Source organism: Zalophus californianus, chromosome 17 (assembly GCF_009762305.2).
Source record: "Zalophus californianus isolate mZalCal1 chromosome 17, mZalCal1.pri.v2, whole genome shotgun sequence".
Lineage (NCBI taxonomy): Eukaryota > Metazoa > Chordata > Mammalia > Carnivora > Otariidae > Zalophus > Zalophus californianus.
In genome coordinates, this window is record NC_045611.1 from 60,163,074 (window position 1) to 60,178,399 (window position 15,326).

General features: G+C 58.7%; 1 protein-coding gene across 1 annotated transcript in view; it reads left to right on the forward strand.

The window, feature by feature from the left end:
* The window catches only part of LOC113936457 (zinc finger protein 28), an 80,435-nt gene that overhangs the window by 38,010 nt on the left and 27,099 nt on the right, over positions 1–15,326 (forward strand). The window contains exons 4-10 of the mRNA XM_035724929.1: positions 388–469; positions 3,078–4,203; positions 6,150–6,266; positions 6,780–6,893; positions 13,256–13,636; positions 13,714–13,915; positions 14,177–14,271. Of these exons, the coding sequence (XP_035580822.1) occupies positions 6,243–6,266; positions 6,780–6,893; positions 13,256–13,636; positions 13,714–13,915; positions 14,177–14,271 (816 nt within the window). The 5' untranslated portion in view covers positions 388–469; positions 3,078–4,203; positions 6,150–6,242. The remainder of the gene's footprint in view (positions 1–387; positions 470–3,077; positions 4,204–6,149; positions 6,267–6,779; positions 6,894–13,255; positions 13,637–13,713; positions 13,916–14,176; positions 14,272–15,326) is intronic.

Below are 15,326 nucleotides of genomic sequence, written 5' to 3' on the forward strand. Positions count from 1 at the left end.
GGACAAATCATAGAAACCTTCACCCATACAATACAGATGGGCAGAGGGAGGGGAAGAATCTTCAGCTGACTCCCTGCTGAGCACAGAGCCCGATGCACGGCTGGATCTCACAACCTTGAGTTCATGACCTGAGCTGAAATCAAGAGTTGGATGCTTAACGGATTGAGCCATCCAGGCGCCCCAAATGCTCCTAAGTTTTTAAAGTAATCTCTACACCCAACATGTGGCTCAAACTCATGACCTGGAGATCAAGATTCAGATGTTCTTCCGACTAAGCCAGCCCGATGCCCCAAAATGCTCTTTTAAATGTGTAAGTGAGTTTTACAAATGTATACACCTGTGAAATGGCCACACTTAAAATATTGAACATTCTCATTACATCTACAGTTCACTTTGTGCTACTTCCCACTCGGTCACCTCCAACCCATGTGTCAGACAACTACTGAGGACTTGCTTTCTGCCATCATAGGTTAGTTTTGTCTTTTCTAGCACATTATATAAATGGAATAATTTATACCATATGGACTGTTTTGTGTGGTCTTTCACTCACCAGAATTTTGGGAGATTCATCAATGTTGTAACATATACCATTATTTATTACTGAGTAGTTACGTCATTGTAGGAAATACTATTTACTACATGTTTATTCCACTCACCAGTTGTTCCCCATCAGAGCTGTTTCCAACCTTAGCTATTATGAATAAAGATGCTATGAACATTTATGTACCAGGATTTTTTTAAGAGATTTTTAAAAAGATTTTATTTTTTAGCGATCTCTATACCCAATGTGGGGCTTGAATTCACGACCTCAAGTTCAAGTTCACATGCTCTGCTGACTGAGCCAGCCAGGTGCCCCTCATGTACGAGGATTTTGTGGTCATGTGCTTTCATTTCCTGTGGATAAATCCCTAAAAGAATTGCTGAGTTGTAGGATAGGCAGATGCTGAACCTCATAAGACAATGAGGGTATGCCACAGCTTAAGAGGCTAGCTGCACCAGTCTACACAGAACTACAAAATTCAATGTTCAGTCAAGGCAAAATCTTTCTAATTATTCTATTTTGCTAAGATGAAGTAATGTGATTATAAATTCCTCCTGCGGAAGGAAAATGCCTTCAATTCCCTCAGTGTACTCAGCGGGAACTAGCACAGTGCCAGTGGGTTATACCTCACTCTGAATCTAAATGTAGCATCCTTGGTGACCAGAAGGAAAATTCCAATACTGCCTGACAATTTCAAGCCAAGAAATACACAACCAGCTGTCCTGAGAGATGAAAGGTAGGGCAGGAACAAGTGAGGTTCTGCTTCCTGCAGCAGTCAAGCATGGAACCCTCTGAGCTAGATGGAGGGTGAGAGGGTGCTGGTGCCTGGAGGCACTTTCTGACTCCCAGCTATGGAGGGCTGTCACACTGTCAGGGGTGTGGCCCAAGACAGGTGTGGGGTTTTCCACAAGTCACAGAGGTGCCCAACATTAATGCAAGGCAGCCTGGGCCGGGAGCTGAATGTTGATACTCCCCAAAACCCCACGCTGTGCATTCTTAGTCCAGTACTTCAGATGTGAAGAAACTTAAGTCACAGACAGGGGACATCGGGGCCCAAGATCACACAGGTTAGTCAGAGGAGCCCAGCTGCAAACTCAGGTCAGCCTGACCTACCTTGGGCCTAAGCTCTGACTCCTCTATCCTCCATGTTGCATTTTTTTTTTAAAGATGTTATTGATTTATTTGAGAGAGAGAGAGGAAGAGTGGGAAAGGGAGCCCGACACGGGGCTTGGTCCCGGGACCCTGAGATCATGACCTCAGCTGAAGTCAGACACTTAACTGACTGAGCCACCCAGGCGCCTCCCCGCCTCCATGTTGCATTCTGCATCCAGCTGGACATGTACATATATTTTATGCAAGTTTGAAGCATGTGGGTTTGGAAACACCAGATACAGAAGAATTACTAACATCTCATTTGATGCTGCCAATTTGAAACAGTGTAGACCTTTCTCTCACAGAGATGGGAGGGAATAATTGTTGCATCTCCCTAGCTGCGGCCGGTGAGGCCTGTAAGAATGTATCCCCTGGTAAGAGGCTTGCCTACATTTCACACAAGAGCCCACCTGGACTGTTCAGGGGTCCAGCCAGGTTGGTTAGGGTCCAACCACCTGCCCCAGACAACAGCCCCCTTTGCCCCCACCCCTACCCTGCAGTACAGTCTTGTTCAGGGGACATTGGAGCCGGGGATGTGGAGCTATTTTGTGTACAGAGGAAGACTTGTTGCCATTTTTATTTCATTTCCAATTCATTAATTTATGAATTTATCAAACAATTAGCATTTCTCTAAATATCAGGCAATCAAGATCCCTCTGGTCTAATTACACATTATGGAGATAATTTTATTTTATTATTTTTTAAATATTTTATTTGTTTATTTGGCAGAGAGAGACACAGCGAGAGAGGGAACACGAGCAGGGGGAGTGGGAGAGGGAGAAGCAGGCTTCCCGCGGAGCAGGGAGCCCGACGCGGGGCTTCATCCAAGGCCCCTGGGACCATGACCTGAGCCAAAGGCAGACGCCTAACGACTGAGCCACCCAGGCGCCCCTATAGGGATAATTTTAAAATAAGAAGTTTTAAGAAATTAAGTGTCTCCAAACATTCAAACAGTGCCTGAAATATTAATGTCTCCAAGCTTTTGGTTAAATCACGAGTTTAATATATTAGATTTTCTTAAATTCTTTCAAAGTGAGCAATATTTACACACGAATATTCCAAAATTGATGTGCTCTCGTGCATCTCGAGGATTTGCATTCTAAGGACAGTTATGGCTGAGATAGGTGCCTATATAAGGAGGGAGGGAGGGAGGAAGGCAGGCAGAAAGAATGAACGAACGTGACACAGATTAATTCCGTACTTCCTTAAAACAGTGGGTAACAGGCACTGGGGAACATTATCGTACCACCTGTGAATGAAGATGAAGGACCCTGAAAAACCAGCAACCCTCACCGTGGAGCAACAAAGGGAACTCTCTTACTCTGCGCCAGCGGTCGTCCGAGGGCATTGAGACCGCCTTTCCTTTGGTTTTTATGTGCGACAGACACTCAGGTTGTCCCAGGGAGAAAGGACCCAGGAATCGATACCGTGATGTGCCCGCAACACCTAGACGACCCAAGACGAGCAAATCTGGGAAAGTACGTGGTGCGCGGCCGGTTTAGCAAGGGAAACAGGTGCTTCAGGGACGTCTCGGAGAACAACTCAGACTCAAGCAAACTTGAGGCTGGGGGCTTGCACCTCTGGGTGTAGGGGCTGCCAAACTGGTGTCCACCCTTCACAGGCCACACAGAGGCCACACCCGAGCACAGGCCTCCGGAGGCGGAGCTGGGGTCGGCCTTCCCGGGCTCGCCGCCCGAGCGCCACCGGTCTGAGCCCGCCCCTCCCACTGGGCTTTGTCCTTAAAGCCCCAGGCTGGGGTCGCCTCCAGGGACCTCAGCCGCTTCCGCTTCTGCGAGTCCGGCGTTTAGCCTCGGGGCCGCTTGGGTGCAGGCCGGGCTCCCGGGACCCCGAGCGGAGGACGCCCAGCCAGGCGACTCCCCGCCTCAGGCGCACCGGCCCACGGACGCGGGGGCGCGCCCGCGGGACTCCATTTCCCAGCGCGCTGCGCGGAGCCGCCGGGCCGTGGCCACGGACGTCGGAAAGGGCTCCGCCCACCCGGCCGCAGGGCGGGCGGGAACTACGCTTCCCAGAAGGCGCCGCGCGTGCGTCCGCGGCGCGCATTGGGCCAGCGAGGGCTTGCGGGGGCTGGACTTCCGGCGTCCGGGACTGTCACTTCGCTGCGGGGCGTGGGGCCACACCGGTGTTGGGCACTGGAGCGCGGCGGGTCCGGGTCGGCCTTCCAGGAGCCTCGGAGAGCCGGGCGAGGGCCGCGACGAGGGCGCGAGCGGAGGGCCGCTAGGCGCACGCCGTGGTCCCCGGCGACGGTCGCGCCCGCCGAGCCTCGGTTTCTCCGGGTGTAGCCCGGGCCGCCCCGCGGGGCTGTGGGGCGGTGCCCCGCGTCACGTGCTCTCCGACCCCCGGGCGGCCGGGGAGACGGCGTCCTGGGCGTCTGTGCCCCAGACGGCGGAGAGACTGAGGCCCGGAGCCGGACGTCCGCGTAGCCGTCGCTTTCTGCGCGTCCGCAAGTACACGTTCTGATGGCGACCGCGGCGCTGACGGACCCGGCGCAGGTGAGTGGAGGAAGCGTGAGACCCCCTCCCGCCCCAGCCAGCTAGATCCCGCCCGGGAGGGACCCGAGTCTCGGCTCAGGGAGGGACTTTACCCGAACGTCCTGTCTCCCCTGTCGGTTCGTCCTGGGCCCCGGCGTTCAGGCCAGTGGAGCGTGCACGTGTGAGATCCCCACCTCGGGCAGCCAAGGGAGTGAGGTGTAGAAGGAAGTTCCGAGCGGAGGGTCCCGCACGTGCAAAAGCGGGGAGGGGAGACGGAGCCTAGGTGCTTCGGGAACCGAGCTTCCCGACGTGAGCACGGGGGAGAAATGGCAGGCTGAGGAGTTGTGTCGGGAGCCGGGGGAGGATTCGAACAGAGACTGGACGTGCTTTAAGTTAGGGTCTTTAGAAGTATCCCACGGTTTGCTTGGCGGAGAAACGACGCAGAGCGGGGGTGGCCGTGTGCAGGGGCCGGGCGCTGCCACAGCCCAGGTGGCGGAAGACGGCACCTGCGGCACACCGGGCCAGTGGAGATGGGGAAAGTGGTCGGATTCTGGAGAGATCTGATGTCTCAGGTGCGGCGTGGGAGCCAGTGGCCCGAGTGGAGCACAGTGCCAGGTTTTCTGGCCTGAGCACCCAGAAGAACAGAACTGCTGTAGACGGACACAGGCATTTGAAGGGAAAGCAGGCTTCAGAGTAAGATCAGGGAATCTGTGCTGTCCCGGAGTGGAGGTATCACGTGGACCTGGAATTGCAGATGTCCGAGGACACAGTCCTGATATTCTGAGCCGGCAGGGCCTGGGAATCACATTGAGGAGGAAGGAATCCTGTGGACTCAGCCAGGGATGGGTAGCACTCCAGGGAGGTGAAGACAGGCTGGTAGCCCCTGGGGCTCTGGGAGGAAGTCAAGCGGCCTAAGGCAGGGTTTTGGCCAGGGAAATGGGGGGAGGGGTGGGCGTGGTTACGGAGGGAGGAGGAGACTGGCTTCCTGTGTGCTCACCAGATCCTTGGGCCCCCTCCTGTAGTGACTGGAGGGGATCAGCCAGCCAGTCCTTCATGCTGGAGGAGCAGCCTTGGGATGTCAGGCAAGTTCAGCAGAAGGGGGCGTCCCTCCAGGCCTGGGCAGGTCCATAGCTGGGACTTGTACAACTGCTCGTTACAGGAACAGTTAAGGGCATGTCTGGGGAGGGTCAGTTTGTGCAAAGGCTGGAGCACAGGTGGGCACCTGGGCCTGCCCTTGGGGTGGCAGCCATCTGAAGGCCGTGAGCTTGCTCTGGCTGCCTTGTGTGAGTGGCCAGTGGAGAGGCCGAGAAGGCATCTGTGCCCTGGACAGGTAGGGTGTAGGGGAGAGGAGAGAAGTTTCGTCTGCAGAGTTGCAGAGCCTGGGGGGGCGGGGAGGGGGGGGGAAGGTAAGCCTCTGAGGGACATGGGGAAAGGCAGCCTTTGGGACGGGGAGGTGGGTCCTGGGTCCTAGAGCCATAGCTTAGACCGTGTCCATCTTCCCCTGCCCGCTGTTGTAGGGCCTGATGGCCTTTGAGGATGTGGCCGTGTACTTCTCCCAGGAGGAGTGGGAGCTCCTGGACACAGCCCAGAGGGCCTTGTACTGCCACGTGATGCTGGAGAACTTCACACTTGTGGCCTCGCTGGGTAAGGCCCTGGGTTTTCCACGGGAAGCTCAGTTGTTGCCAGCACTAACCCCATATCTCCTGTTGGCCTATGAGCAGCCTCACACCAGCTGGCTGAGTGTCCCTGTGCCGCCGTGGCGCCTCTGTGTTCGGCCTCGGCCCCTTTCATCTGCTGCTGCCAACACGGTTCTCCTCACAGGGACCATTGCGCTTTTCCTGTGAGTCCTGCCCTGTGGTGTGGTCTTCTTGGGTGCACGGATGACACCATCTATGTCCCATAAAGTCGTGACTCCTGCCCTCTGTTGTGCTGGGCCTGGCCCCTCACTTGCTTGTCTTTTCTCACAGGACTCTCTGCCTCAAGACCCCGGGTAGTCATCCAGCTTGAGCGTGGCGAGGAGCCCTGGGTTCTCGGTGGGACAGTTGCGACGCCAGCCAGGAATGCTCACAGGAAGCCCAGCCCTGGTGAGTGGGGACTCAGAGGGTGTGAGCTTGGGCCCACCGGCGGCCAGGCTTCTGTCCCCCTTTCCCTGCCTTCCTGGACACTCTCATCTCTTGCCTCCCACCTGACTCCGTCCTGTTCTCCTTCTACCGTCAGCCCCTCCTGGAGGCTCTGGCCTTGGCTCGCCCACCAAGGGGGAGCTCCCGTGGGACCCCATTCCGGGCACCGGGGCACAGCCTTTACCAGGACGCTCCTGGTCCTGCTTTCATGGAGTTGACCATGCTAGGGGAGAGGCAGCGGGGAAACAGAGTTTGTGAGTAAAGCCTATAGCGGCAGGTAGCCATCCGTGTAAGGAGCAAAAGGAGGCTGGAGGAGTCCCCCGAGACAGAAGGGAATGACGCACACTGGTCTGGCTGCTGCTTTCCTCCCCAGCTCGCACACGGTCCTTGGCATCCCCTTTGTCTGACCGCTAGGCCTGCCCCGGTCATCCCGTCTCGGCCAGCATGACCCAGGGTCTACCATTTCTGTGCCTTCAGGTTCCCGTCACCTGGCATACGACAGGGTTGTTCCAGGAGCAGCAGAACTGCCAGGGGCCTTCCATGACGGCTCCCCTCCAGCACCTACGAGGGTCCTCCCCTTTGCTGGCATCTGTGAGCGTGGGAAAAGCCTGGAGGGCTGGCGGGGCACCTCCCCCTCTCAGGAGAAAAAACCCACAGGGGTGTCTGTAATCTACTGGGAACGGCTCCTGCTAGGTCCTGGCAGTGGGGAGGCCAGTGTCAGTCTGCGGCTGACCTCCCCACTGAGGACGGTCGAGGAGAGCCCACCAAGAGAGAAGGCCCTTGTGACCCGCCCCATGCCAGGCAAGCAGCCAAGGGCATGTGGGGCCCAGAAGCCATATGGGCGGGAGGCCCCTGGAAGCGCTTTCCCCAAAATTCCAGAATTTGAGTCTGGTCTCACCTCTGGGGAAGGAGGAAAGAGTCCAGCTAGCCACAAGCCTCATGGACTCCATGCTGGCCAGGAGCCCCCAACCTGGGATCAGCTGGGCAAGGCCCTCCACCCAGGCCCTGGCCTCCTTCCCGGGGAGAAGCCCTTCGAATGCAGGGCGTGCAACAAAGTATTCGTGAAGAGCTCGGACCTGCTCAAGCACCTGCGCACACACACTGGAGAGCGGCCATACGAATGCGCGCAGTGCGGCAAGGCCTTCAGCCAGACGTCGCACCTGACGCAGCACCAGCGCATCCACAGTGGTGAGACGCCCTACGCGTGCCCGGCCTGTGGCAAGGCCTTCCGGCATAGCTCCTCACTGGTGAGGCACCAGCGCATACACACAGCCGAGAAGTCCTTCCGCTGCAGTGAGTGTGGCAAGGCCTTCAGCCACGGCTCCAACCTCAGCCAGCACCGCAAGATCCATGCAGGCGGGCGGCCCTACGCGTGTGCCCAGTGTGGCCGCCGTTTCTGCCGCAACTCACACCTCATTCAGCATGAGCGCACGCACACAGGGGAGAAGCCTTATACTTGTGCCCTTTGTGGTGCCGCCTTCAGCCAGGGTTCCTCACTCTTCAAGCACCAGCGTGTGCACACAGGCGAGAAGCCCTTCGCCTGCGCACAGTGTGGCCGCGCCTTCAGCCACAGCTCTAACCTCACGCAGCATCAGCTGCTGCACACGGGCGAGCGGCCCTTCCGCTGCGGGGACTGCGGGAAGGCTTTTGCCAAGGGCGCGGTGTTGCTCAGCCACCGACGCATCCACACGGGTGAGAAGCCCTTTGTGTGCGCACATTGTGGCCGCGCCTTCCGCGAGCGCCCGGCCCTCTTCCACCACCAGAGGATCCACACGGGAGAGAAACCTGTGCGCAGACCCCGGCGTGGGGCAGGCCTGACCCCCCAGGCCAGGCCTTCTTCCGTGGTGTCATCAGAGGGCTCACTGGGGAGGGAAGCGGGGTCCACTTCTGCCTCAGGTCCAGCCGCAGTTTCGAAGCCTGCTGAAGCCTGAGTTCACAGCTCCAGCCTTCCCAGGCTTGTCGTAAAACACCCACGTTCCCTGCATACCCACATCTTGGAGAAGACCCGTGTGTGCACTGTCGGTCCGTCTGCACATGGTGACGACGTTTGCCATTTCAGCTACGGCTCACTCCAACCCTAAGTGGTCAGCCTGCAGATCTCGCAGGGGCACATTCCCCCCATTTGGACGCTGGGACTTGGGCAGGGCAGAGACTCGGCAGTAGAGTGCCGTTTCGTGCCTGTTATGACTGTGGGTGCTCAGGTGAGGAGGGGGACTGCTGGAACGCTGGGGAGGCAGTCCTAGAAGTTTCCCCTGTCCCTGCACAAACTGGCCGCCAGGCCGACCCTCCGGGTACTCTTCCAAGACCTCGCTTCCTCCAGCGCCTCCTGAGAGCGGACCCAGTGGCTAGGAGGTCATGTGGGGGCCAGGTGTTGGCCTTGGGCTCTGTCTTAGCTTCCACCTCTGGGGAGAAGAACCGACGAGAGAGGGAGAGAGATTCAGGCCTACAGAGGGATCCTGACAGGCAGGGTCTTGCGAAGGGTCAGCGTGTGCCAGTTGCCAGCCCTGTGAGGTGGCTGCTGTGGCTGGTATCCCCACTCCTCAGATGAGGGAATGGAGGCGGAGAGAGGGGATGTGAGTTGTGCACAGCAGAGCCAGGACTTGAATCCAGGCCACAGGCCCAGCATCCAGACAGCTCACCAGTCTGCCCCCGGGGTTTTAACCGCCATGCTCGGGTCTGCCAGTGTGAGAGCTGGGTGATGCCAGGCCTGCCTGCCCGCTCGTGGGAGTCCCACAGTGGGTGGGCCAAGCAGAGGGGGCGGTCCCTGGGGTGGGGAGAGGGAGACAGGCATGAAGACTGATAGGTCTTGAGCCATGCTCTTTCATTCGCTTTCTCATCCAAGCCTCAGCATTGGCCACGTCCCGTTGTTACCAAAGGCACCGCTGCCGGAGCCTTTATATTCCTCCCGCCCTGACGAGAGGTGATCGTGACAACAGGTTTGGAGGAGACCACATGGGACTCCTTGTTTCTCCCCGTGGCCCTCACAGGCCAGGGCCCGTCCTGCCGTCAGTCCTCACACCCAGGGATGTTAGTGGTCTGTCTACTTGGGAACAAAAAAGAAAGAGCAAAAATTAGCAGTTGGAATGGATGCACCTTGTGTTAATCCTTGCACAGCACTGTGGAAGTCCACAGCCTCAGCCTCCCCTCCCAGCCTCCAGGTCATGGTTCAGAAGGGTTTAACGGCACAGTCCAGAGAGGCTTCCTGATAAAAACTTGTCGAACATGTGCATGGTAACAGTCTGATGCCTGTTTCATCTTAGCACATCAGTGTGTGTTGTCACAGAGCTGCAGGGACTTGGCTTTGACCCATGTCTCTTTGAGAGGCCAGAGGGTAGCTATGTAGCCTGAGGCCCACTTTCTGTGATACCGGTTATCTCCTTGGCAGCAAGAGGTGTGGGGTCAGCCCAGGAGATCTAGGCAGGGTGGACTGCATGGGGTGGCCCCAAATAGGACTTAGCTATCTGGATATGAGTCTTTGTGCATCCCGGCCAGGGGTTCTAGGCAGGGCTCACCAACAGTGGCCAGAAAGATTGACTCCAGTTTGGTGGGTCCTCCAGTCCCACCACCTCCCAAGGTTTGGCATCTGTGTGTCATGTAGTACGCCCACAGACCTATCGCCCTCCCCTTCTCACTCCCTGCCAGCAGGGCCAGACCTCTTTTATTCTGGAATCTCACTAATCCTGCCGGTAGAGGAGTCTTGCTGAGCCCAGTCCCAAAGACCCTTAGATGCAGGTCCTCTGTGCCAGGTCTTCTGGTCCCCTACAGGCCTCCAAGCCACCGTTCACCCCTCCTGCACCCATGCCTTCTGCTCTGCTCTGGTACACACTCCGGCCTCACCCACATCTTACCTTCCCTTAGAATGGCATCACGAGGGTGCCATTGTCAGTCTGCACAGCTGTGAAATGCAGATAAACCCCCACTCTGATCGTTCTTGGGAGCCCATGGGATTCAGGGGCAAAGGCAACTGTCAAACAGCAAGTGGGTACTCAAGTCATACCCAACCTTTTCTGCGTCTTGGACTGAAGCTCCTGGAGCTCTCGTGACCCCTTGAGCTGGGTCTGATGTCCTATGCCATCTCCCCACCAGTCTCCTCCCCATTCCATTGAGCTCTTTCTCCCCTGGGTGCTTGGGCCCTGCTATGCCTCACTTCCTCTACCCTTCTCAAACCCACCTCCCAGTACCTAGGATTGGTCAGTGGCCCACACTCCGGTCTTACAGGAACGGTAATAACCATGATTACCTGCTTTCCCCCATGTCTTGGGCCTTACATTGCCCTCCCCTAAACTTCTGTGGTCATGTTGAGCCTTGTCCTGTCAGGCTAGTCCTTCTCTTGATCCTGAACAGGCTGAGTGTAAAAGTGCCCTTTGAGCTCTTTGGGGCAAGATGGTGGTGTGAACATACGCATCTCACTTGGTTCAGAAACCCACCGAAGCTACAGAGATGAAAGTGTTTAAAAATATGAACCCACAAGAATGAGGATGGTGAAACGGGTCCACAGCAATGGCATTTTGGAACTGGAAGCAGATGCAGATGTGGGATCTAGCTCTGATTTAGAGAAAGCCAAATACTGATTTGGCACTGGGGGAAGTGGATAGAGGTCCCACCAGGCTTATACTGCAGAACTCCAGAAAGCATGCAAACCAGCAGCCCCCTGGGAGAGGAGACTTCAAACAAAGCTGACTTGGGGAGAGCTACCAAAGCTATTAGAGCACCAGCTCTTGCCACAGAGTGGATGGTGGAAGAGTCATTTCTGGGGAATCCTTACAGTTCCAGGGAAACGATCTAAGTCCTCCCCCCGCGCACGCACACACACAAAACAGCTCAGTCTGATGACATGCAGAGGAGTTGACAGGCCCCAGCCATGCAGATGCTCAGAGCTTTCAATCAGTGTAGGACCACTGCTCTTCACTGAGTGCTGGCAGCTAGGCATTCCTAGGTATCACAAGAAATCAAAGCAGGCATATGCAGTTTAGGGTTGAATGAGCCATGGTTCCGCTGCTTGATCTCTGGAAGCGAAGCACCCCTTCCCACAGTGTGATTCTTGGAAGATCACGGTTACTAGTTCCGGTACCCCATGCAGAAGGTCGGCAGCGTCCCACAAGGTGGACAAAAGCCTTCATCCCTCACTTTGCAGCACTGACATCTGAAAACCTGTCAGACTCCGAGGGTATAAATCACGGGACAGTTTCCTCGTGGGTGCGTGAGTGCCCACCCTGGTCCTCGTTCGCGATGTCCGCAGGGCGCTCAGCGGAGGTCCAACGAAGGACCCCAGCACCGTCCGCGCCGGAATCCTTCCCGGGGTTGTCGGAGAAAGTCCACACATTAGGCCGGACTTGCGGGTCCGGACCCTGCTTCCTCCTGGGACCACCTGGAGGCGAGTCTCCGCCGACCTACACTGCGCAGGCCGTCACTTCCGGCCTCGCGGGAGGACCGGGCGACGCTCTGGCCGTTGCCTTGGAAACAGCGGGAGGCGGGCGGATGTCCTCTAGCGGTGACCAAGAGGCCTGCTCAGCGACGAGAACGAAGCCCCCAGAGGAGCGCGGGGGAGGGGCCTGGGTGGGGCGCTAGCTCTGAATGGCCGTCAGGTCGCGCTCCTCCCCCGTCACCTCACCTGCCAATAGGCGCCGGGCCCACTGTGCACATGCGCAGGATTCTAACATACCGTCCGTCACGGCCGTCGGTGAGTCTAGGGCTCGGATGCAAAGGAAGAGCGGTCGCCAGTGAGGGGAGGGAGCCCCCGAACTCTGCGACTCTTCAGAGGACCGGAGCTCTTCTCAGTCGTGAGAGGCCTTTGGAAATGAGCGTCCGCGGGCGGAGGCCGCGCCCGTCCTTGCGTGCTGAGTCTCACGGGAAACGTAGTCCGAAGGGAGGGGGCGGTCCCTGCCGTGCGGGCGCGTGATTGGCCAGGGCGCAGTCGCCATGGCAACGCGCGGAGGGGCGGGCCGGCGGGGCCCCCTCCCCGGAGGGGCTTCCGGGCGCCCGCGCCGCGCCGCGCCGCGCCGCGGCTGAGGCGAGCGCGGGCTCGGCTGGGCGGGGCGCGGCTCTTTCCGTCCCCCGGGGACCCGGCCGCCCGGGGCTCCCCGCTCTCCGGAGAGCCCGCCTCCCCCCCGACGCGCCCTGCGCGCTCCACCTCCTGGCCTCGGCCCGGCCCCCGCTCCCCCAGCCCGGCGTTCCCTTTCCCCTGGCGAGCCCGCCTCTGTCCCCTCCCGTTTGGGAGACGGACTCCGGGGGCTCAGGCCGGGTCCAGCTGGTCTGACGGGCCCCGCAGGTGGCCTTGCTTCATGCCAGACCCTCTTGACGGTCGGGGCACAGCGCCCGCAACTCGTGGCTTTGCTTTGTTTCGTTTCGCTTTTCACGTGCTTGGTTCGGGCGGTGTGCGTCGGTCGCAGTTCGCGCTGGTCGGCGAGCACGGCGTCTTGGAGTCCACACAGCCCCTTCCTCGGCCCATGGCTCAGACGTGCGTCCTGCTTCTAGCCGGCCCCGCGGGGGCCCCCTTGAGTCAGCGTGTCCCGACGCCCTGGAGATCGTGGGGACGCGCACCCCGCCATAGCCCAGCATGGCCCCGTATCCCGCTGCTGCCTCTTCCCACCTTCGCTGCCCCCGCTCACCAGGGATGATGGCCTCACCCAGTCCCTGGCTGCCTGTCCCTCGGCCTCCGCCTGTCACTTTCCCTGGCTCATGAGTCAGACCCTGGAAGCCCGCGATGACTCCTTTTGCCTACCTCTTCGTCACCCCCTGCAGTTTCGCGGAAGCTCCACTGGACAACTTGCCTCCCAAGCATCCATCCACAAGGCTTCCTCCGGCCCACAGTTACTGTCAGCGGCCAGCTCCTGTGACACCTCCACGAAGCGTTCCCAGCCGCAGGCATCCCTGGGCCAGGGTCCTCCCTCAACCAGCCTCAGCCCCCTGGGCTGGGCCTGTCTGCCCGCACCCTGACGCCTCCTTTCCTGCAGGTCCCTCTTGTTGGCTGCAAGAAGACACCCGGTACAACAATGCCATCCCCACTGGGCCCCCCACGCCTGCCCTCTGTGGACCCCGTGGCTATCCTGGACCAGCCTGAGGCAGCGCGCCTGCGCTTCCGGGGATTCTGCTACCAGGAGGTGGCAGGTCCCCGTGAGGCCCTGGCCCGGCTCCGGGAGCTGTGCCGCCAGTGGCTGCGGCCCGAGGCGCACTCCAAGGAGCAGATGCTGGAGCTGCTGGTGCTGGAGCAGTTCCTGGGCACGCTGCCTCCCGAGATTCAGGCCTGGGTGCGGGCCCAGCGGCCCGGCAGCCCTGAGGAGGCCGTAGCCCTGGTCGAGGGCCTGCAGCATGACCCTGGGCAGCTGCTGGGCTGGGTGAGTGTGGCCAACGTTGACTTCTTGGAGGGTCAGGAGCCAAACTGGAGCCCCTATGACTTTCCTCTTCCCTTCAGATCACAGCCCATGTCCTGAAGCAAGTGGTGCTCCCGGCAGCACAGAAGACGGAGGAGTCTTTGGGGAGCTCCCACCCTTCAGGGACAGTGGAGCTCCTCAGGGCAACCTCTGGGGAGGCCTCACAGGACACCCACGTGGAGAAGTCTGCCCAGCTTAGCTGCAGCGTGAAGGAGGAGCCAGATGCTGATGGGCAGGAGATGGGTGAGAGTGGGAGCCACACAGGGTCTGGGGGGCTCCCGGAGGGAGTGTGAATGTCCCCAGACTCAGGAAGGACTGCAGACTGCAGAGCTGGGTCCCCAGGAGGCAGGAGGAAAGGGCTGGTGGGCTGCCTGCCGTGTGACTGGCACACACAGTAGCCTCCTGCCTCCTGGCAGAGGAAGGCCAAGGCTGCGGCACCAACACCAGCTCACCTGCCGTGGCTCGCAGGAGCGGCACCTGACCCTCATCTGCCTCATTTCCTAGCACCTTCCAACCCCCCAGATCCAGCCCAGTCCCACGAGGGGCACCCTGGACACCGGGAACCAGCCTCCACGTCCTTCCACCCACCCAGGATTCAGGTAAGCAGCCCCAGGAGGGAGGTACAGGCACCCAGTAGGAGGAGTGTGTCCTTGGTGGCCACTCTGCTCTGTCAGCTTTTCAGGCTTCTTGGCTAGCAGCTTTTGTGCTCTTTGCTGCCCAGAAATGGAGTTGGTATCAGGCTCCTCCTGCAGATCCTGCAGGACAGGGACAAGCTGGTGGTCTCTCTAAAATTGGGAAAAATTTGGGCCTCAGGCCATGCAATCTGGTTTGGAGTGAGTGGGCCTGGTAGGGGTTGGCTTCCTCATTTACAGAGAAATTGGGGATTTTGAAGCACTCAGCAGTCTTAAACGGGTACTTGGGGATTTGAACTCTCATGTGCATGTGCGGAGGGGTCAAGATGATGAACCTTGGCAAGAAAGCCTGAGCACCACACAACCGTCTGGCCTCCCTAGCCCACCAGAGATCAGGATGGAGATAGCTAAGCCACAACCTGCAGCCTCCTCTCTCCTGGGGCTTTCCTCAAAGCCCAGCCAGTCCTGGATTGTGGCCAGCGAGGCATGGAGGCTCCACTGAGGCCCCTGCTACCTGGAGTGCTTGGTTCCTGAGTGTGGACAGCGGGACTCCTGTCCCTCTCCCAGCAATTTTTCTCCTAAGCCACTCCACTGGGGAGCGTTCCCGGTGGAAGAGCTGGTTGAGATGTGCTTGGAGGCTAAAAAATTCTTCCGGGCTCTCTCCACAGTCTGATGGCACAGTGGGAAACAGCTGGGTGGGCAGGCCACAGCCTCCAAAGCCGCCTGATCTCCAGCCAACAGCATTCCAGCTGTGGCTTCACGTGGCTGTCTCCTCCCTGTGCCTGGACCTCCAGTGGTTTGTCTGTCAGGATTATTTTTCCCACCCCAGCAAAGCCCCAGATGATGGGATTTTGGGAGGCAAGGAGAGCAGAAGCCAGGGACAGGGAGTGCATCCCCTGGTAAAGTCCACAAGGGTCCTGCTTCGACCACCAGAGCTCACCCTCTGGCAACAGGCAGGAGCCAGCCCACCGCCCCACCCACACACATCATCTGAACCCTGAGATGCTTGGCTGCACCTCCTA